This window comes from Calypte anna, chromosome 4A, assembly GCF_003957555.1.
Source record: "Calypte anna isolate BGI_N300 chromosome 4A, bCalAnn1_v1.p, whole genome shotgun sequence".
In the NCBI taxonomy this organism is placed as follows: domain Eukaryota; kingdom Metazoa; phylum Chordata; class Aves; order Apodiformes; family Trochilidae; genus Calypte; species Calypte anna.
In genome coordinates, this window is record NC_044248.1 from 3749838 (window position 1) to 3773549 (window position 23712).

Here is a 23712-nt window from a genome sequence, read left to right on the forward strand (position 1 = left end):
CTCAGGGCTGGGTGTGCCTGATACCAAATCTCAGCAGGGATAAGAGAGATGCTGTCGAGGTGCCCTGTCATGGAGTGTCATTGAATAATTAATCAGTTTTAAATCAATACAAAGCTAATTTGAGGAGAGACAGCCTTTGGAAAGGCCTGGAGATTTTCTCGAGCTAAATGTTGATTTTAAAGACTCAAGCTTGTAGAAGTTTGGCAGCTGATGAGGAGCTGAGCTTCTCCATTATTTGCCCAGTGACAACAGCCTGGAAGATGTTGACAAACACCTCACTTATTCCCTTTAACTACAAAAAACCCTGTAGCAGTGTCTGAATTTTGAGGAGGATCCTGTTGGTACTTCTGGTGTCCTCCAGGGAGGACATTAACAACAATTTAGGATGTAAGAAATGTTGAGCATTAATGTTAAGCATGTACCAGGCCTTTTGAAAATCCTCATATTGCCATGGAGTAGATAAAGCCACCAAACCAAGGTGTTAGGCAGAGAGTCTGATCTTGGAGAGAATCCTAGAATTATTAAGGCTGGAAAAAACCTCTAAGATCATCAAGTCCAACCATCAGATAGCTGTATGTGTATATTGGTATATTGCCTTGTCTATATTGTATATTATCTTGAGAATATATTATCTCAATGATGTAAATATATTATATATTATCTTGATACCTTGTAAAGATTCTCTATTCATATTTTACATGGGGTAATGAATGTTTTCTGGCCACAGAAGCCAGAGAAAGCTGCCTGACCTCCTGCAGGCTTGCATCCCAGTGGATAAAGGAGAGCAATAGGTTACCCAGCTCTTGGCTTCCAGGGAAATTTGTCCAGGAGGATTTAATCCTGGGCTCCCCCTGAGGATGCTCAGCATGGCTTGGGGCAGCCTTGACCCATCTCTCATTGCTTCAGTGTGTGCATTGTCACCTGTGCAGGACAAAGGTGGCTCCAAGGTGACACCTGAGACACTGGGTGTGGGTTTGGGAAGGGAACCTGAGCTTTCTTGCAAGGCAGGGAGGAGATGGAATGTCAATCAGTCAGGGAGGAGACTCACAGAATGGTTTGGGTTGGATGGGACCCCAAAACTCATCCAGTCCCAAACCCCTGTATGGGCAGGGACACCTCCCACCAGCCCAGGTTGCTCCAAGCCCCATCCAACCTGGACTTGGACACTGCCAGGGATGGGGCAGCCACAGCTTCCTTGGGAAACCTGTTCCAGGGGCTCAGCACCCTCAAATTAAAGAATTTCTTCTTAATTCCTTGCTAAATCTCCCCTCTTCCAATTCAAAATCAGTCTCCCTTGTCCTACCACTCCATGCCTTTGTCCAAAGTCCCTCCCCAGCTTTCCTGTACCCTTTCAGCTACTGGAATGCTGCTCTAAGATCTCCCCAGAGCATTCTCCAGGCTAAATCTCCTGGATGAGCAGCTCCATATCTAGACTGGATTTGCTCAGTGTCGAAGACATCAAGGAGGGGGCTGTCTCCCTTTGTATGTTTCCCTGAGCTGCTGGGTCTGAGCAGGAAGAAATAATAGCAAGGATCATGTCAAGGTTTTATCCTTGGGGTATTTTAATGCTGTGATGGTGAATAAACAAATTTTCTGTGTGAGTGTGAACAGCCAGACCCTTTGCCTGAGGATGTGTCTGTGCCTTCCTGACTCTGGAAGGAGTCACATCTTCATCAGAGAGCCTTATTCTTTCTGTGTAGCCAAGATGAATAACATGAACAGATCACTTTTCTTTCTCCTCTTGCCCCCGGAATCAGAGTTTTCATGACAGATACTTGGAAATGCAGCATGCTCAGTGTAGCTCAGAATTTACAGGTTTTTTTTAAGCTAGAAAAGTCTGAGATTGGTCCCTGTACCAATCTGGGGATGTTGTCAGTAGATTAAATCATAAGGCAAATTTATAAACTAAAATGAATTCAGATGTACAGAAGATGTGAACAGAAGATGTTTGATATTCCTCTTCCCTTAGAATATGGAGCTGTGTCATCCCTCTGAGTAAATATTTGAAATAAAGAGCTAAAATCTAAGTGGTTTGAATACAGTTGGGTTTTGGCCACAAACACTCAACACTTAACATTTCCTAATGATGTCTGAAATGTGGAGCTGTCAGCTTTCATGTTTTTTCACGACATTTATGATTTATGCCAACAGAAATCTTTCCATCTTTGGAAGGGGAAAGGGGAGATATGGTGAGCTGCCCTTGTAACTGGTTTCAGGCTTTGCTTCCAGTCCTTCCCAGTGCCTGCCACCAGCTAAACTGGGCAGTAGGCTCAAGCAAAAGCAAATTTCTGTGCAAATTCAGATAGAGAGTTCCTAACAGCTTCTCAGCACATGGTGGAAACTTAACTAGAAGTTTGCCTATTATAAAGCAGTTTCAGGTGAAAAGTTTTTTCTGATGAGCCAAAGAAAGCTGAGGAGAAAACCAACGATTCACAGAACCTAACACAAGTTTTTTTTTTTCACTTTACACACTTCACATGCTTGATTTATCCACTCTCATTTGGCTGTGATGTATTAGTGCTGTCTCCTTTGTGGTGGTGATGGTGGTGTTGGGTTTCTCCAGGGATGAACCTGGGTAATCTACAGAATCCATCAAATTCCTCTTTGCTGTGGAACCATTTTTGCTTGATTTCTGGAAATGACTGATGAAAAGCCTCGTCCAGACATACTCTGTAACTTATTTTTCCTTATCTTGTTCAAAGATAATTTACAAATCCACTGCCAGAGCAACACTTTTGAATTTTGTCTTGCAACAGGTGTGAACTCTTTCCAAGTCTACATGGCCTACAAAGACCTCTACCAAATGTCTGACTCCCAGGTATGGCTCTGAATAATTTTCTTTGCTTCCTCTCTTCCATCACCTCCCAACACTGGAGCAATTGCTGAGGTCGAACCCCAGAGAAACATTCCCAGTGACCTGAGTGGGACTGGGAAAAAACGTGGAGTGGAGGAATTCTCCTTGGAGGGTTAGTGCTGAACCATCTGGATGAGTCCTGGATGGGACAGAGATTTATCTGGTGTCTCCCAACATTGGAGCCACTCAGGGCTGCTCAGGGTTTTGCCCTTACTTTTATTTTGAGAGCTCAGAGAAGGGAAGAGAGGATGAAGCACTCAAAGCTGAGGCAGTTCTGAGTTTTCAGGGAATTTCAGGTCTGGTGAGATGCTGCAGGTTACCTGATCTGATCTCCAGCTCCCATTCCAGAATAGTGCAGGTAAATCCCCATAAATCCTGTTCCACACGTGCCAGCTCTGTGTGACATTTCACACAGAGAGGGTATCTTGGTGTCACTGGATAAATAAGTGTGGGCAATTGGATCTAGCCTTCAGAAAATATCCTTAAAATATCCTTAAAATTCTGAGTAACAGCATGGATTATTTTTTTTTCCAGAAACACTTTTTTTTTCCCCAAATATTTTTCTTTCTATTCTTTCCTTGGAAATGAACATGTTCATTAGGAAGTATGTTCTGAAATGCTATTGAGCAACCATGAGTAAATCAGAATGACCCTTGTGTTGGAAAGTCTTGAGCACTGTGGATGTGCAGCATCCTTGGTAAGGTGTAGTGCTAGCAGTGACTGAGATCTGAAAAAGTTCTCTTCATACAGAGAGACTTTCTCTGCTTCCATAGGGATTTTTTCTGCAATCAAAGTAGAGAAACAAAGCACTTAATTTTGAGAGCTCAGAGAAGGGAAGAGAGGATGAAGCACTCGAGGCAGAGGCAGCCCTGAGATTTTAGGGAATTTCTTGGTGGCTGCAGATAGCTAAACTGAGTTGCTCTTTGGGGGATGTGGCCTTTTCTCATTAGGGCTGGAGATAACAATGAGTTTATTTGTCCAGAGCTCATTACAGATTCCAGGCTCTTCAGCTTTCTCATTCAGAAGTCTCAGCTCATTGTAAATGGACAATGGCATCTGTTAGTAATAATAATGTTTGCTTAGTCAGTTCAGAAAATGTTTCTTTCTTATTCCCAGAGCTGGAGCTCTCAAGCTCTTAAATTACTGGAGTTACACCTCCAGTCCATGTGGTTTTAATTGGAAATTTAGGCATAATGAGATATAAATACTGTCTGAGAGGCAGTGCCTGTTGAATTCAATTCCTTGTTGGAAATGCCAAGAGAAATGCACCAAAATATTCTATGTGTGGCTGGACTAATGCCTGTTACCTCGTTTACATGGATGGGTTTTGAATCTTAGAAAGCAATTAAAAAAAAAAAAAGAAGATGGTGTAGAGAAAAGATCAGAGCTTTTGATTGCAGGTTTAAAGATGGTGGTGAAAGGTTGACATTATCTGCTCTAAGAAGACCATAGAATCATAGAATGGGTTGGGTTGGAAGGGACCTTAAAGCTCCTCCAGTCCCAACCCCCTGCATGGGCAGGGACACCTCCCACCAGCCCAGGTTGCTCCAAGCCCCATCCAACCTGGACTTGGACACTGCCAGGGATGGGGCAACCACAGCTTCCTTGGGCAACCTGGGCCAGAGGCTCAGCACCCTCAAATTAAAGAATTTCTTCCTAATACCTTAACTAAATCTCCCCTTTTCCAGCTTAAAACCGTTCCCCCTTATCCTATCACTCCGTGCTCTAGGAAAAAGTCCTTCCCCAGGTTTCCTGTAGCCCCTTCAGCTACTGGAAGGCTCCTATAAGGTCTCCCCAGAGCCTTCTGCAGGCTGAACACCCCGAACTCTCTCAGCCTGGCTCCATCCCAGAGCTGCTCCAGCCCTCTGAGCATCTCCATGGCCTCCTCTGGACTCCCTCCATCTCCTTCTTGTGTTGAGGGCTCCAGACCTGGACACAAGATGGTGTAAAACACTTTTACTTCAAAAAATGCTGCAGGTGTCTATCATCCATTCGTTATTCCCATTCCATGAGAATAATTCCAATCTCCATTTCCTAAAATGAGGGAAAAGGGACTGGGGCACGACCAGGGGCTGGAGGAGACACCTTGACCAAGGGAGATGTGGGCTTGGGGACCTTCTCTGGGTGCAGAAGGGCAAGAGGGGTGTTCCTGGGGCTACCTGGTGTAACTCAACACCTGGCAGTGAAGCTCTGGCTCTGTGCTGAAAGCAGGGAGTGGAAAAGGGAGGTGGTTTGCTTCTTCTCCTGGGATACTACCAGTGTGGAAGGGGCAAAACTGAGGTTGAGCAGAGAGGGGCTGAGTCGTGTGTCTCCCTTATCCTTCAGTGTTTCCTTCTTTGTCCTACCTGCAGCTTTATGAAGCCTTTACCTTCCTAAAAAGTCTTGGGGCTGTTATCCTGGTCCATGCTGAAAATGGAGACTTGATAGCTCAGGTGAGTGGACTCAGTTGTTTTGGCTTCACTTTGTGGGAAGATGGAAGCAAGGATGGGGAGAAGGAAAAACCTCCAGGGAGAGGATGGGTAGGGAAAAAGGAGCTACTTGGAAAGTGCCTGAATTTGGCCAAATCAGGTCTGGAATGAGGGGATGGATGCTTCCTTCTGCATGCTTTGGCAGGGCACCCATGTGATGGAGCAGCCACCCATGATCACCCATGTCTTGCCTTGGCAGCAGATGAGGACTGGGTGAGATGGGCAGAAGGGTGCAAGGAGATCTCATCTGAAGCTGGCAGAGACAAGTGAAGCAGAAGAACCTTGCTCAGAGGTTTTGGGGGACAAAAAGTGGAGCTGGGAAGCTTTGTGTCTGGCTTAAGCAGCAGAGTGAGGTTGGAGTGGGTGGTGAAAGCCTCAGACCTCTTTATTTTTGAGGATATTCTTACAAAAGGCTGAAGTTGGAGACAATCCACTGTGATCTCCTAAAAAAAAGTTTAAAGAATATCTGTTAAAATATCAGCTTGAAGATGCCTGTCAGAGCTGGGCTCAACTTCAGTGCATGCCATTCAAATATCCTGGATCCCCAGGACCCTCTTTGCAGGTCCTGTCTTTGGTCTGGAGTCTCTTAGAGCTCTGATCTGTGCCAGAGCACATTAAAAAAAGTATTCCAGGGACAACAGCTGATGGCAAACCACCTGCTGCTCTCTCAGAGGCCAAGATTACCACAGAAGAGGTGGGTTTGGGTGGGTTTTTTTTCTGGGGCACGTGAATCTTGTGAGGCTGGTGCAGAGCTGTCCCCCTCCTCTGATCCCAGGCTCTCTGATTTATCTGCTGAGCTCTTTATCTCCTGGTTTATCCTCTGAGGCTGCAGAGCTGACAGGGAAATTACAATAAAACAAGTTGTCTTTGAGCTGGACATCTATCTCATCAACTTTGGGGTTTTTATGAGAAGAACCTCAAGTGAACTTTTGAGTGGTTGGGCAATGTGTAAGGAAGGGCTCTTGCCCACCTCAGTTTATTTTTTAATTTTATTTTATTTTTTTTTCTTCAGTGGGATTCTGTCCTTTATCTACCTGGTAAATTTGAGAGCCTTCTTTCCCATTTTCCTTCAAATATGGTCAGAAGTTCCTAGAGAGGAACTGGCAGGACACTTGTGTCCTTCCCCACTGAAACCAGGTGAAAACCATCAGTGGGATTCAAGAGGAAAAACAAAACAAAACAAACTTTCCATGGGGTTTAGCATGATTTAAAACTGCCAGAATATATAATTTATGGGTTTGATCCAACCTGGTAGAATGAGAAATAATAGTAAGAAACATAGTAAGTCAATATTGCCATGATGGTTTGATATGTTCCCCATTAAGATGAAGATGTGATCATGGAATTCCATAGAAATGGATGGAAATCTGTTTCAGTTACATTTTTCCATGATCAGCTTTAATATACAGACATGGAGATTCCTTATACATTATCAGGAGAAGAAGAAGTAGCAAGGAAATTAAATTCTTTTATAGATCAACATATTTCTTTATCATTGTCTTGATTTACAGAATTAAGGCTTATGCATTTATTTAGCAGGATTACTAGGCTAGTAAGAAGAGAGCTGCCTGCAGGGGTGTTTTTTGGGGCTGTCCTGTGTGAAAATCCAAATCTGATCTTATCATGTAAATATTCTGTGTTAACCCTATTAAATCTTCTTACAATGGGGGATTTTATCATAGGATCTGATTTTATCACTTCCTTCAAGATGCAAATCTACTCTGCTTTGTGTTCCACTCTTTGCCATCTTTCTAGTTTTTTTATTACATGGTTTGCAGCTTTAATTTTGGTTGTGTTTTAGTTATCTGAAATCTTTAACTGGTGCTTTTCAGAACTGTTGCATTAATGATTTAGAGCATCTACACTTAAGAATTCCTGTGAAACATGATGCTTTTCTAACCAAAATAACCTAAGTTACACAGAGTCAGATGAATAAATTCCTATTAATCCCTCTTCAGCCTTGACGGGTTGCAGCAAAGGCAGAATCATAGAATCATAGAATTAGCCGGGTTGGAAGGGACCTCAGAGATCTTCCAGTCCAACCCTTGACCCACCGGAGCAGTTGCTAGACCATGGCACTGAGTGCCACATCCAGTCTTTTTTTAAATGTCTCCAGGGACAGAGAATCTACCACCTCACCGGGCAGTCCATTCCATAGCCTGATCACCCTCTCCGTGAAGAAATTCTTTCTAATATCTAACCTAAACCTCCCCTGGCACAACTTAAGACTGTGTCCTCTTGTCTTGTTGAAGGTCGTCTGTGAAAAGAGTCCAGTTCCCACCTCGCTACAGCCTCCTTTCAGGTAGTTGTAGACAGCAATGAGGTCTCCCCTGAGCCTCCTCTTCTCCAGGCTGAACAGCCCCAGCTCTCTCAGCCTCTCCTCATAGGGCCTGTGCTCGAGTCCCTTCACCAGCCTGGTTGCCCTCCTTTGGACCTGTTCCAGGACCTCTACATCCTTCTTAAACTGAGGGGCCCAGAACTGGACACAGTACTCGAGGTGTGGCCTAACCAGCGCTGAGCACAGGGGCAGAATCCCTTCCCTGGACCTGCTGGTGACGCTGTTTCTGATACAGGCCAGGATGCCATTGGCCTTCTTGGCCACCTGGGCACACTGCTGGCTCATGTTGTTTCTTGTCAATCCAGACTCCCAGGTCCCTTTCTGCCACTCTGTGCCCAGCCTGGAGCTCCCCATGGGGTTGTTGTGGCCAAAGTGCAGGACCCGGCACTTGGCCTTGTTGAACCTCATCCCATTGGAATCGGCCCAGCTCTCCAGTCTGTCCAGGTCCCTCTGCAGAGCCCTCCTGCCTTCCAGCTGATCCACACTTCCTCCCAGCTTGGTGTCATCTGCGAATTTGCTGATGATGGACTCAATCCCTTCGTCTAAGTCGTCGATAAAGATATTAAACAGAACTGGGCCCAATATATGGGAATATTAAATTGCTGGTGGAGTGTGTTGGTTATGTGTGAGATTTTCCCCTTCAGGGACCTGGCATCAAATATTTATCAGATGACACAGCAAGAAAGGCTTCATCCTGATCTCCAGGGGGAATTTGTCTCTATCTCAGGGTCATTACATTTGTTGAAATTGTCCCATCAGAGATCTTTGGGCAGAGAAGGTTGGAGGAGCATCAACAGCTCCAATCCCACTTCTGCCCTGGGCAGACCCAACCCAACCTCATATCAGCAATGATGGAATCAAAAGATAGGTGAAGCTGTTTATCTGATCTCAAAAAATACTTCTCACTGCTGTGAAGGTGAATAGGACAGATTTTTTTTTTCTGCCAAACCTCCATTAGTCCCTAAGATGGACCTTTTGGTGTGGGCAAAGTCCCCCTTCCGTGGGAGGGCACTACTTGGTTTTTGTTCAGAGATAATTTTGGTGATTTACACTGTAAGGAAAAAAAAAAAAAGTGTTACAGAAAAGTGGATGCCAAAGGCAAGACTTGATTTGATGAAATGTTGCTGAAAGTGTATGGGTGATGCCACTGCTTCATGGACTGCAGCTAGAAAGGAACTTTTGGGACTGAAGAAAGAATTGTAGGCTGAAAATTATTGAGTTTATTGATTGAGGACTGTTCCCTGGGTTGGTGCCTTGTCAGAGGGGATTTCTGATAGTGCAGCCCAAATAATGTTCCATAGCCCAGCAGACACCCATCTTCCCCTGAAATCTGTGCTGGATGCATGGAGCAGACACTAGGGTGGCATGAGACCAGTTTAGACCAGTGTTTTCACTCCTCCTTTCCCAGCAGCTGGCTTACCCAGCTGGCTTTACACAGAGAGAAAAAAAAAAATAGTCAGGTAATGTGGCTGTCAACCCCCCCAAGAGGATGCTCGGTGCAAGGAGATCATCCTGGAGCTGTTGTCACAGAATCACAGAATCCTAGAACTGGCTGGGTTGGAAGGGACCTCAGAGATCATCAAGTCCAACCCTTGATCCACTCCCGCTGCAGTTCCCAGCCCATGGCACTCAGTGCCACATCCAGGCTCTTTTGAAATATCTCCAGACACGGAGAATCCACTACTTCCCTGGGCAGCCCATTCCAATGCCTGATCACCCTCTCCAGAAAGAAATTCTTTCTCATCTCCAACCTAAACCTCCCCTGGCACAACTTGAGACCCTGCCCTCTTGTCTTGCTGAGAGTTGCCTGGGAAAAGAGCCCAACCCCCCCTGGCTCCAACCTCCTTTCAGGGAGTTGGAGAGAGTGATGAGGTCTCCCTGAGCCTCCTCTTCTCCAGCCTCAACACCCCCAGCTCCCTCAGCCCTTCCTCACAGCAATTCTGCTGGATCCCTTCACAGCCTCCTTGCTCTTCTCTGGACCTGCTCCAGCACCTCAATCTCCTGCCTGAGCTGAGGGGCCCAGAACTGGACACAGGACTCAAGCTCTGGCCTCCCCAGGGCTGAGCACAGGGGCAGAATCCCTTCCCTGGACCTGCTGGCCACGCTGTTCCTGAGCCAGCCCAGGATGCCATTGGCCTTCTTGGCCACCTGGGCACACTGCTGGCTCCTGTTCAGCTTCCTGGCAATCCAGACTCCCATGTCCCTTTCTGCCACTCTGTGCCCAGCCTGGAGCTCCCCATGGGGTTGTTGTGGCCAACAGGAATTTCTCTCTCCTCTTGCAGGAACAAAAACGTATCCTGGAAATGGGAATCACTGGACCTGAGGGACATGCCCTGAGCAGGCCTGAGGAGGTGAGAAACTTGGCTCATTTTTTGTCATTCCTGCCAATATTTGGGTGAGGTTGTAGCAGCAGAGCTTGGCTACTCTGTGCAAGTGCCAGGTGAGTGCATGGGGGAAGACAACAAAAATCTGTTCCTCCTGCAGCCTTTCCCAGTATTATTTAAAGCCTTGGAAAATGCAGCTCCCCTTCCTTTTTTGCCTGAAATATCCTTTTCCTGCTGCAGCAAAAGAATGAGCCTGGCCTTAGGAGCTGCATCTCCAGAGCTGCATAGGTGTGGATGTAGTTTTTGAGTGTGTGACTCTTGTGATTTAGTTTGTGGTGACCAAAAAAATGGTTTTGTCAGGGTAAAAATCTGCAGGTAGGTTTAGGGTTAGGAGGAACTGGATTTGTTGAAATGCTTTGGCTGAAAAGCTCCCAGAAGATGGATGTGTATGGATGTGTGTGTGCAAACTCCCAGATGTCACTCCAGGTTTATGGCATCAGATGTATTTGCAGGCTGTAGAGATGCAAATCTGTGAGAATGGAAGGATGCTGCTAAGCAGCTTGTTTTATTCAATAATCTTCTAATAAAAAGCAGGTTCTGGCCTGGCTCATCTCAAGAATCTGGAAAAGGTTTCAATAATGAGAAGGAAAAGGTGGAGACGTGTGGATGGTTCTTAATGGACACAGTTCAGAACATTAGTAGGTGGTGGTGGGAAGTGAGTGCTTTCCTGGAAGACTAAAAGAGTTAAGGCCCTGGGGATTTGAGGCTAAACTTGGGAGAGATTGTTGTGGTTTGCAGATCTTTATATAACCTCTCCCCAAGGCAAAAGGAATTGGCCTAATTGGCTGCATTCTTCTCTTGAGCTGTTTGTGTGCTTTTTTATTTTGCTGTTTAGCTTCCACAGAAATTACTGTAAAAAAAAATAAAAATATGGAGTTGTTCCCTTCTAATGAGAACAAGGTGCCTAAAGAAAATTCTGCATATGCAGTTTCCAGAAAGGAATTTTGCATCTTTAGGATCACGCAGAGGTGTGTGACCAGCACTGAAGTACAGAGGTTCTGCCTCCTTCCCTGGTCTTCTTTGGGTGCATTTGGGGCTTGCAGAGCAAATGTTGTGATAAAAGTCCTAGGGCAACTTGAAGACCTACTCTGATTTAAGAAAAATATTTCCTGAAACTGTGGAGAATTAAACCAAGTGGTTTTGGAAGGGATAAGTTGCTTGGATTTTGTAGCACTACTCTCAGAGAGAAATTTTTGGACTATTGAGTCAATATTTTCAGTCACAACAGACTGGGCATAGGAACTTCACATAGGAACAGGAACTTCACAACAGACGTTTAGATAACATGACTGGGCATAAGAATCTCCAGAGCCACTGTCCCTCTGCCTGAAGGTGACAGCTTTGTGTACCTGTGTCCCAGATGGCTCCCTGGAGGGAGATTGTCCTCATGCTGGCTGACCGAGGGGACCTTACTGGGTGATGCTTTTCAAAGGCTTTTGTGGTCTGTGGGCTACATTCAGTCCATAGCACTGAGGTTGCTGCTGGAGAATATTTTGCATTCACTGCCCTCTTATCCTTGTCTAAAGATTTCCCAGGGTAAGAGGTCTCAGAGGTTGTCTTTGACATGGAGCAACATTTCCATGCTTCATTCTCCTTCCACCTGCTGGGTAAAAACCTGAAACAGAAAACTGGGGGGGAGGCAAGGAGGATGCCCATCAGTTGTGACATTTCCAGGGGTGCTGGGGCAGCTGTACCCTGTTAACAATTTCAGCCTGGCTGTGGTTCCTCTGGAGGCAAAGTGTCAGAGGTTGGGTTAGCTCCCTGTTTCCCAGCACTGCGTCTCCATCCCTCTGTAAAAAAAAAAGAACCCCTGCAGAGCTGTTGCTAAACAGTGAGAAACAGGGCTCAGTCCTCCAGGCCATTTATTTTTTTTTTTTTTCTTCAGTCTGCTTTTGCAATTAACTTTTTCCTCTTGGTTTTTCTCAGCTTGAAGCAGAAGCAGTTTTCCGTGCCATCACCATTGCCAGCCGAATAAACTGCCCCGTGTACATCACCAAGGTGATGAGCAAGAGTGCAGCTGATATCATTGCACTGGCCAGAAAGAGAGGTAAGAGACTTCCTTTCCTCCCCCCAAACTCTTATTTTTTAATTACTATTTGTTGTTGAATAGAAGCTCAGTGAAAAAAAAAAACAACTTGATCATCTTGACCCACAGCACAAGATCCAGGGAGTGGCTACCAAAGAATGGTAACACCTCACACCCCATAAATATTTAAGGCTTGGAGAGATGAAGGGAAATCCTTCTTCATTTTTCAGTTGAGAAACACTCTCTACAAACTGTGCCCTTGAAGATTGTGTTGTAATTCTTTATCCTAATATTTTCTTCCTAACAGAGTCTAGCAGATCCTCAGCCTTTTTGGGTGTATTTCAGGGGTGACTTGGGTTAGGGATGCCTGGTGCTTGTTCCTGGCCTTGCTGCTGGAGGACCCCATCTGATGTGCACTGGGGACATCTCTGGGTCCACTGAAGCCCTTGGCAAAGCACCCAAAAGGCACATGTTGGACCTGGAGGTTTTTGAGGCTGCATTTGTGAGCCAGGACTTTTCTCTGCTGGTTGGTGCTGCGAAGAGGGTGAGGAATACGGAGAAGCCGAGGAGCCAGATATCATTTTGATACTTGTATTCCTGAAAACTTGGGAGTATGGTGCTGGGGACCATATGCTGCTTTCTGCTGGTGCTTTATCCAACCTGGGAGTAGGAAAAAGGCATCTGTCTGCTGGAGCCCATCCTCCACTGCAATGCACTCCGAATCGGAGCAGCAGAGAGAACACGGCTGTGATTAAAACCCTACAAATTAAACCTAGATCTGAACAGTCTCCTTCTGGATTAGCTTTGGAAATATGCTGATCAAAACCAGCCCAGAAAGCCTCCTGATTAATTATTTATCATGCAGATAAAGCTGGGGCTGCTTAATTCTCTGGGAGCTACAGCAGCCACGTAGCGATGCATAAATTACACGTGGCTGCACGCAGCAAAAAGAACTGTGTGCTGAAGAGAGGATGGATTGTAATCTCTGCCTCTATATCCTTGTTTTCCCCAAGGTCCCCTGGTCTTTGGAGAACCAATCACTGCCAGCTTGGGGACAGATGGGACACATTACTGGAGCAAAAACTGGGCCAAGGCTGCAGCTTTTGTGACCTCGCCACCTCTCAGCCCTGATCCTACCACTCCAGATCACTTGAATTCACTCTTAGCATGGTAAGAAGACCTTAATTTTGATGTATTTTATTTTTTTTACAGGCAAAGGCAAAAGCCACACGGGGTGAAGCATCTAGGGATCAGCTCAGTTGCTTTTAGACAAGTTTCCTCCCTGAAGAAGCAGAGGAGGGATGTAGGAAGGCAGCTGGTTACATCCCTGTGTTTAGGCTGTCAGTCTAGGACATAGGAATGGATTCTCCAGCTCCTGCTTAGCACAGGAGGGGAATTCTTTTCCTTCCTGGTTTTCAAGTGGTTCCTAGTTGTACAGCTAGAAGGTCTTTAGCCCAGGACTTTAAATCAGTTTTCTCCAGCCAAATTGTTAATATTTGACCCTTGCTGTCCAGCATAAGGTGCAGCCTGGTGAGCAAGCCCTCAGTTTTAATCCCTGATCTTGTCTGGCAAGCACAGCTCCTGAAATCACTGTTTTCCCTGAATGCAGAGGTACTTAGGACACAGAAAATTTTCCTGGTGCTGGTTTTATTTTTTTTTTTTTGCTGTGGGGCTGTCAGCTGTGAGCTTTGGGCTGTCCTAAACTAAACTGTAAGTGTTGGTAGCACAGCTCTGTGATTTTAGCTCCTGTGTATTGAAAACCTTTTGCCTTCGCCTGGCATGGACCAAAATCCCCTGAGTTCACCTGGTTTTGGTGTTACTTTTACCTTGCTTTGTGTCCTCATAGGTTCCAGGGTAAGACAGCAAATATAAATGGTACATTTAGGGAAGGGATGTCAGGCCAGAGTGGATTGCAAAGGAGATTCTTAGGGACCATAGGGGAGGAGAGGGCAGTAACTGGAGACCATCACTGAGCAGGGAGAGGGGTAGCATGAGTGAGAATAAGAGTGTAGGCAGCAAAGGAAGAAGTGTCTGTCTTGGAGAGAAAAAGAAGACATCAGCAATGCCTTGCCAGTGACCTAAATCCACCCCTGAAAATATGTCCTGCCTTTGGAATGATATGGGGATTCCCAGCTGGAGAGATTGATAGTGCTGGAGTGAGGAACCATTCCAAATCTTATTTATTGCCCTGGGGTGGCACTCATCTCATCTCCTGCTCCCCCCCTTTTTTGGGATTCCAATGCTTTAGGCAGAGCAGTAGAATTTGAACCCTACAAATGATCCATTGATTTTCAAAAGACTTTTCCTCCTGAGCTTAGTTTTCCATGTGATGGGCTGGCAGGATGGATGGGCACCCAGGTGTGATGGGAAGCTGCCAGCTCTCAGTGCCAGGAGATGTTCACATCTCACCAAACCCAGAATTAACTCAGCTCCCCTCATGCTGCTGAACTGTTAATAATGCAATGTTAAGGTCTGAGTTACAGGTGGCCCTGGTCAGAAAAGCCTTCTGCAGAAATTTCTGTTGTTGAGAAGCCTGATGGTGAAATGATTTTCTCAAATTGAGATTTGTGTTTGTCTACCTGGACTTCAGCAAAGCATTTGACACCGTCTCCCACAGCATCCTCCTGAAAAAGCTGTCAGCCCACAGCTTGGACAGGAGCACCCTGTGCTGGGTTAGGAACTGGCTGGAGGGCCGGGCCCAGAGAGTGGTGCTGAACGGGGCTGCATCAAAATGGCGGCCGGTCACTAGTGGTGTCCCCCAGGGATCAGTGTTGGGCCCAGTGCTGTTCAATATCTTCATTGATGATTTAGATGAGGGGATTGAGTCCATCATCAGCAAGTTTGCAGATGACACTAAGCTGGGGGGGAGTGTGGATCAGCTGGAAGGCAGGAGGGCTCTGCAGAGGGACCTGGACAGACTGGAGAGTTGGGCTGATCCCAACAGGATGAGGTTCAACACGGCCAAGTGCCGGGTCCTGCACTTTGGCCACAACAACCCCATGGGGAGCTCCAGGCTGGGCACAGAGTGGCAGAAAGGGACCTGGGAGTCTGGATTGCCAGGAAGCTGAACAGGAGCCAGCAGTGTGCCCAGGTGGCCAAGAAGGCCAATGGCATCCTGGGCTGGCTCAGGAACAGCGTGGCCAGCAGGTCCAGGGAAGGGATTCTGCCCCTGTGCTCAGCCCTGGTGAGGCCACAGCTTGAGTCCTGTGTCCAGTTCTGGGCCCCTCAGCTCAGGAAGGAGATGGAGGTCCTGGAGCAGGTCCAAAGGAGGGCAACCAGGCTGGTGAAGGGACTTAAGCAAATATCCTATGAAGTGAGGTTGAGGGAGCTGGGGGTGTTGAGGCTGGAGAAGAGGAGGCTCAGGGGAGACCTCATCACTCTCTGCAACTCCCTGAAAGGAGGTTGGAGCCAGGGGGGGGGTTGGGCTCTTTTCCCAGGCAACTCTCAGCAAGACAAGAGGGCAGGGTCTCAAGTTGTGCCAGGGGAGGTTTAGGTTGGAGATGAGAAAGAATTTCTTTCTGGAGAGGGTGATCAGGCATTGGAATGGGCTGCCCAGGGAAGTAGTGGATTCTCCGTGTCTGGAGATATTTCCAAAGAGCCTGGATGTGGCACTGAGTGCCATGGGCTGGGAACTGCAGCAGGAGTGGATCAAGGGTTGGACTTGATGATCTCTGAGGTCCCTTCCAACCCAGCCATTCTAGGATTCTATGAAAATAAGGGCAAGGAATTAAAATTACTGTTTTCTGACCTGTCAGTATCAGCACTATGAAGAGTGAAGCTCGTTGTGTGAGGGTCAGGCTAGGTGTGAATCTGTGTTATGTTTGGCTCTTTACTCTCTCAGACTCAGCTCTATGTTTTCTAGAAGAGAGTCCCCAAATAACAAGATTTGGGTCAAAACACATCATCTAAAATAGCAAGGGAATTTTTAGAACTGGAATCCAAATAATAATTTTTTTTTTGGACACTGACATAGAAAGACAAGATGAGGACTCACAGAAGTTTTAATTATCCTCTGTGCATATAAAAATTTTTTTTTTTTTCTTTCTAGTGGCTTAAAGTCATAGATCTTAAGTGACAGCAGCTTAGCCTGCTTTCAGTTTTAATACTTTAAATCTATACTGTGCAACTAAAAAAAGAAATGCATATTTTACCAGTCTGCCCTGCATTTTGGGGAATTTTCTGCAAGGATGGTGGTGAGGGCTGTGTTTCACTTTCTTATTGCACTGCACATTTGAAGACAAATATTTTGCACTGATTAAAAAAACCCTTCCAACATTCTTCCTCTGCAGGCATGCAGCATACTGCATCTGCTGGTTTTCACAGAAAATGTTGCATTTTCACTGCAAAGCTGAATGTCTAAAAATCCCTGATCCAATCCCTGGATTGGGGCTTCACCTATGAGCCATGCACCTGTGGTAGCTTTCATCTTCCAGCTCTTCTGACCTAGAGATGGGAGCTCTGGATGCTTCATGGAAGACATAACCTGCTCTGAAAGCACTGGTTTTGGTGAAGAGTAAGATGAGGAGGTCTTGATGTGGCATTTAAAGATTATAGAATGGTTTGGGTTGGAAGGGACTTTAAGGATGATGGAGATCCAACCCCCTGCACGGGCAGGGACACCTCCCACTAGATAATATACATATGGCCACTGTTAATTCCCACTATTCCCTCTTTTGGAGGTATTTTCCATGGTGATTCTTTCTTGTCTCTTGTTTTTTTACTGGATCTGATGCTCATCATTTGGAAGCAGATGATCTCTAAACAGCAGCAGTGCCTCTGGGGCTGACCAGGAGGTGCTGACATCTCTTGAGCAACCTGAGGCTGAGGCTTCAGCTTCAAAAGTCCTCTGATGATCAGACTGGGGAGTGCAGGGCTTGTCATTAAATGTCATTAAATGTCAGAGGAGAGGGAAAAACAGAGTTCAGAAGAAGTTACAATTTTTTTATGTTCCATATTGAAGAACTAACAGGGAGCTCTGAGCACCACCACACAACCTCAGGGAGATGGGCAGTGATACAGGGCCTGGCTGGGACATTTCTATTTTTGTGGTTGTGTTCATCAAAGTGCAGAGAAATGAGAGAAAAGGGTAAGCCCTGAGAAGCTGAGCTGACAGAAGAGCAAGAAAAAGGGAAGAAAAGTCACTGCAATCCTCTGAATTTATTGTGTTAGGTTTTCTGTTGCAGCCATTTGGTTTAATCCTATGGAATTAACACCAGGCAGTCATTATTAATCAGGAATAGCTAAGACATAGCTGGCTTTTCATGATTAAATACTTGGGTTTGGCTTCTGCTGAAAACTGGATGGATGGATAGATGGATGAATGGATGGATAGATGGATGTGAGCACGGGGAAGAACTAGAAGAGAGGCCAAAGGTTCTTCTCTGACTGCCAGCAATCATTAGGGCTGGCAGCTCAGAAAATTGCATTAAAATGACTGATGTGTGACTCTTTTTTTTTTTTTTTTTCCTCTGCTTGACTGTTTCTTAGCTTGCTGGAGTCTAAATGTCTGGACCAGAATTGTTCAGATGCTTTAGGGATAGGTAATCAGTTAAATAAGATGACAGGCTCCTGGGGACATCACCCTCCTGGAGGGATAGAAGAGAAATCATAATGTGTTTGACTCTGCTTGACTCCTGTAAGCTCAACCAAGACCTAAAAGTATCACCTGTTTCCTGTGGATATTAAAGAACTTATCTTCTTTTATATCCTTCTATCTTCTTTTATATCCTTCTATCTTCTTTTATATCTTTCTAATATTGCAACATTCTGCATTGTGGTTATGTTCTTCCTCTCTATTCCCAAGAGCAGCTGTGACCCAGCTCTGCTCTCTGCAAAAAAAGTAATATTTCTCTAGGCTCAAAAAACTGACTTCTTAAATAAAAGCATTATTATTATTTTGAAGTTCTTTTTTTGGTTTACTCCATGCTTTTTTTTTTTTTTTAGTGTAACACCTTTAGGCTGTATAAATTCAGAGCATGCATGTGACTTGAATTATGTCTTTGTTTTATTAGCAGAGTACCTGATAACAAAGCTTTCCTTCCATTTTTTATTTTCCTCTTTCTGCTTTGGAGGCTCAGCCAAGAAATATTTGTGTAAGAATTGCAAGAAAAATAAGATGTGGAGGGAATAATCCAGGGAAGCCACCTTGATGCTCATGAGTTTGCCCTGCAAAATTTGCCATCAATATTCAGCATGGCTCTGGGTTGGTTTATCAGGAGAGTGGCAGACATTCTCATACAATCATTTCCTTAATCCTGGAATAATCCTGTGTCCTGGTTAGTGGCTTTGTGGCTGCTCTCTGCAATCTGGGAGCTCAGGATGCTCCTGGGGGGGATGGTGAAGCTCTCCAGTGCCACTGTCACTTTTCAGTGATCTCTAGCCAAGGTTTTCCAGGCTCCTGCTGGGATTTCCAGCCTGTGCCTCTGGTGTGTAGGTTTGGAAGGTCCCTTCACAGCCAATCTGATCCCAAGGTGATGCCTGGTTTAAACCTTCTGCATCTTGACTCCACAGTGGGGACCTGCAGGTGACGGGGAGTGGACATTGCCCCTACAGCACTGCCCAGAAAGCCCTTGGGAAGGACAACTTCACCCTGATCCCTGAAGGGGTCAATGGGATTGAGGAAAGAATGACTGTTGTCTGGGACAAGGCTGTAGTAAGTAATTTTATTTTTATTTTATTTTTATGGACTACAAAGACATTTGGGTGTTGGGTGAATAAATGGCAGCCAGGAGACTCCTGGCTCATCCTGAAGTGACTTTCCAATGGGTTGAGGATTCCCAGGGAGAGTGCTGCTCCAAGGTGAATTTTTTTATTTCAAAACCCTTTGGTTTCATAAACTCAGGGCAGTGCATTAGACCTGAGGCTGCACAGGCTCCAGGGCTGAATTTTCCAGTTGGGTTTTCCAGCTTCTCAGAGATGTAGAGTTTGGAGCAGTGTATTGATGGGAAGTGGACTCCATATAGTGTTGGGCTTCATAAAATGGTTTGAATTAATTGTTTGAATTTGGGCAGTGCCCCTTTTGGTTTTTTTGTTTTTTTTTTAATTGCAAATAGATGGCAGCCCAGCCTAAGGCTAGACTCCAAAATGCTTTGAAGGAGAAGGTTGAATACAATTCATCCTGGCATGGGTTTTTTTTTGGTGGGAGCTGGTAGGAATTAGCAATTTCTTGATGGTTCCATGGATCCATAATCTGGACATGATAATTCTCCCTCCTTTTTGCATCTTCATGTGCACACACACATCACCTTACCCTGCAAATACAAATTGCAGACTGGGAAGCAGTGATGTTTTCCCAGACTTTCCCACTTTTTTTCAGAGCTCTTGAAAGTCCAAAGCACAGAAGCATCTTCAGATACCTGCTTTGGAGGAGCAGGGAAACCAGGAGCCAGGCAGTGATATTTCCCTTCTGTTATTCCCACAAAGGGCAGGAGCCACAGCTAAGGGCTTGGAATATGGGATTCATCCTGCCCTATTGAGGAGCTTCTATTTTGCATTATATTTTGTTATAATATTTGTTATTTTTGCATTATATTTTGTATATATTTTGCTTATATTTTGTTACCTGGCAGGAAACAAGGGTTTATTTAATATTAAAAAGCTTGGCACTCTTGTTCTTCAGTGGAATAGTTCTTGCTTGGTGGTAGGGAAGACCCCAAAATACTCTACTGAGAAATGGAAATGCTGTTTTGTGTGGCTGCTGTTAAATCACTGTATAACAAGTTCAAACTGGTGGTGACATTTCCCCAGGCAAGGACTTTATAATTGGGGTTGTATCCCTCAGATGTGTAGGGTTGGTAATACTAATAGCAGAATGAGCTTGCAAGAGATGTGTCTGAAAAATTATATATTTATTCTTGGAATGCTGATATAAATTCCTCTGATTAGAAATCGTTGAAACCTTAAACTGGACATGGAAATTGAAATTACTGGGACTAACAACAAAAGTGTGTAGGGAAAGCTGGTCCTCAGGAGCAACCTGATGGTGTCACCTGCTTTAAGGTCTTTTTGACTGCTCTTTGGCTTGCCAGGAATTATTAATCTGAAACTCCCAAAGTCCTGCTTGATGAAACCCCTGGTTTATACAGTATCACCACACCTATATATATATATATTTATTTTTAATATATATAAGAACCAGATGCCTTCTTGTTATCTCCCTGGTTGTTTAGCACTCTGAATAATAAATCCTCATTTTAGAAGCATGCTTTGCTCAAGTCCCCTTGTCTTTAGGCCACAGGGAAGATGGATGAGAGCCAGTTTGTAGCTGTCACCAGTACCAATGCTGCCAAAATCTTTAACCTGTACCCAAGGAAGGGCCGGATTGCTGTGGGATCAGATGCTGATGTGGTGATTTGGGACCCTGATAAGGTGAAGACCATAACAGCCAAAAGCCATAAATCGGTAAGGAGGAACCAGCAAGAAAGGAAAAAAATCCTTGTTGCTTTATAAATCCTTTTTTATGTGAACACACAGGTTTTGGGGATATAGAGGAGTGAGGTAAGTGCCTACTCCTGTTCCAGAAGATGAAAATATTCAAGTCTTGCATTGGAAGCCCTGGGCTCAGGAAGGATTTTTTATTCTCTCTGAATATTCCATTGCACTGGTTTGATTTTATTTTTTTTTTTTCTTTTGGGATGCTTGTGGCAGATCTGTAAATAGATGTGAATCAGCAGGCCTGCAGCTGAGGTTATTAAAGCTGTGATGACATATTTAAAACCAGCTCCCTTTTTCTGCTTACCCACAGATCACCTGAGCTCATAAATTGTAGGTTTTTAGATTCTAAGTGATGACAGATGCTGAAATATTTTGATAATACAGCAGCTTCAGGGATGGATTTACTCTTTAATTCCAAACCTGACTCACAGGTGCTTTGATTTTGTCTGTGTTGGGGTTTTTTTCTTGTGTGTGTTGTGGATTTCAAAGCTGTCACCTCCCTGTTTGGTACTTTGCTTCTTTCACGTTGGGGAATTGTTACCTACACTTTAGAGGAAACCCAGTGATATGACTAAAAAGGCATAAACCTTCAGTAACCTTTGAGAGGGAAATTGCAGTGGTTCAGTTTTTATTCCCGTATTTTCAAGAAGGTAGGAAGCCTTTTGACAGTCATTCCCATTTAGACTCAGGCTTTCCTGGGCTTTTGCAGAGAGAAATACATATTCTGGCACCTCTGGAATTCCCTGCCAGTCACAGAGCATCCCAGGTGTGACCATGTCCTTTTGGTACCTGCCAACTCAGTCACTTCTTGTTCAGGCTTTCCTCCTTATTCAGGCTTTCCTCCTTATTCAGGCTTTCCTCCTTATTTAGGGTTTCCTTCTTATTCAGGCTTTCCTCCTTATTCAGGCTTTCCTCCTTATTCAGGGTTTCCTTCTTATTTAGGCTTTCCTTCTTACTTAGGGTTTCCTTCTTATTCAGGCTTTCCTTCTTACTTAGGGTTTCCTTCTTATTCAGGCTTTCCTTCTTATTCAGGGTTTCCTTCTTATTCAGGCTTTCCTTCTTATTTAGGGTTTCCTCCTTATTCAGGCTTTCCTTCTTATTCAGGCTTTCCTTCTTATTTAGGGTTTGCTTCTTACTTAGGGTTTCCTTCTTATTTAGGATTTCCTTCTTATTTAGGGTTTCCTTCTTATTTAGGGTTTCCTCCTTATTCAGGCTTTCCTTCTTATTTAGGGTTTCCTTCTTATTTAGGGTTTCCTCCTTATTCAGGCTTTCCTTCTTATTTAGAGTTTCCTCCTTATTCAGGCTTTCCTTCTTATTTAGGCTTTCCTTCTTATTTAGGGTTTCCTCCTTATTCAGGCTTTCCTTCTTATTCAGGCTTTCCTTCTTATTTAGGGTTTCCTCCTTATTCAGGCTTTCCTTCTTATTTAGGGTTTCCTTCTTATTTAGAGTTTCCTCCTTATTCAGGGTTTCCTTCTTATTCAGGCTTTCCTTCTTATTTAGAGTTTCCTCCTTATTCAGGCTTTCCTTCTTATTTAGGCTTTCCTTCTTATTTAGGGTTTCCTCCTTATTCAGGGTTTCCTCCTTATTCAGGCTTTCCTTCTTATTCAGGCTTTCCTTCTTATTTAGAGTTTCCTCCTTATTCAGGCTTTCCTTCTTATTTAGGGTTTCCCTCTTATTCAGGCTTTCCTTCTTATTTAGGGTTTCCTCCCTATTTAGGGTTTCCTTCTTATTCAGGCTTTCCTTCTTACTTAGGGTTTCCTTCTTACTTAGGGTTTCCTCCTTATTCAGGCTTTCCTCCTTATTCAGGCTTTCCTTCTTATTTAGGGTTCCCTCCTTATTCAGGGTTTCCTTTTTATTCAGGCTGTTGCATTTCATAGAATCCCAGAGTGCCAGGTTGGAAGGGACCTCAAGGATCCCCTGCTCCAACCCTTCTGATATTATTGTTTCTCTGAGATCTCTCAGCACCCCAGAGAGCTGAGACTTCAAACTTCCCAAAGTGGGGGAATCCCCCCCTTCTCCTGGGAGACCATCCCAAGGTCTGACTGTCCTCATGGGGAAAAATTTCCCTCTTGTGTCCACTGGGAATCTCCCCAGGAGCACCTTGTGCCCATTGCCCCTTGTCCTGTCCAGGTGACTCCTTGTGAACAGGGAGTCTCCAGCTGATTTGTAGCCCCCTCTTTCAATAAATTTAATTTCCAGAGCTAAATATGGGAAGTTTCAAAACCAAAGGAGCATAAATAAAGCCCTGATGGAAAGTGAGCAGTGGAAAGGAAAAAATCTGACCTGGGCAAGTCGGGTCAGAGAGATTCTTCTAAATCATTTCATACTGTAAAACCTGGCTTTTCCTTCAGCCCAAAGAATTTTACCCTTAACGTGTGTAAAACCAAGGCTAAAAATGCACGTGGCAAGTCACTAATTAAAGGAGATTTTGTCCCAAACTTGCAGTCAACATCTTGCTCCATCCCCAGGCTGTGGAGTACAACATCTTCGAAGGGATGGAGTGCCACGGAGCCCCTCTGGTGGTCATCAGCCAAGGGAAGATTGTCTTTGAGGATGGGAACCTGCACGTCAACAAGGGCATGGGGCGCTTCATCCCCCGCAAGCCCTTCCCCGAGTACCTGTACCAGCGCGTCAAGATCAGGAATAAGGTGAGGACAGGTCTTGGCTCAGCTTCTGGAGCCACACAGCTTTGGGGCCAAGGTAACAAGGGTGGGGTTTGTTGGGTTTTTTTAGATTTTTATTTATTTATTTTATTATTTTTATTTGTTTGTTTGTTTATATTTATTTTATTTATTATTTTATTTGTTATTTATTTTTGTTATTTATTTATCTGCTCTATTTATTTATTAATTTATATTATTTATTTTATTTATTTTAATGATTATCTTATTTATTTTTATTTATCTACTCGCTCTATTATTTATATTAATTATTTTATTTATTATTTGTTATTTATTTGCTCTATTTATTAATATTAATTATTTTATTATTTTATTTATTTTTATTTATTGACTCACTCCATTATTTATTTATTTATATTATTTTATTTATTATTTATTATTTATTCGCTCTACTATTTATTTATATTAATTATTTTACTCAGTATTTTATTTATTTTTATTTATTGACTCACTCCATTATTTATTTATTTATATTATTTTATTTATTATTTTTATTTATTTATTTTATTTATTTATTTGCTCTACTAT

At 44.2% G+C, this 23712-nt stretch overlaps 1 protein-coding gene across 1 annotated transcript in view; it reads left to right on the forward strand.

The window, feature by feature from the left end:
- Positions 1-23712, forward strand: part of CRMP1 (collapsin response mediator protein 1) — a 57056-nt gene that overhangs the window by 27344 nt on the left and 6000 nt on the right. Inside the window, 8 exon segments of the mRNA XM_030449661.1 lie at positions 2757-2818; positions 5206-5286; positions 9943-10011; positions 11971-12091; positions 13084-13240; positions 18581-18722; positions 20300-20470; positions 22972-23151. Of these exon segments, the coding sequence (XP_030305521.1) occupies positions 2757-2818; positions 5206-5286; positions 9943-10011; positions 11971-12091; positions 13084-13240; positions 18581-18722; positions 20300-20470; positions 22972-23151 (983 nt within the window).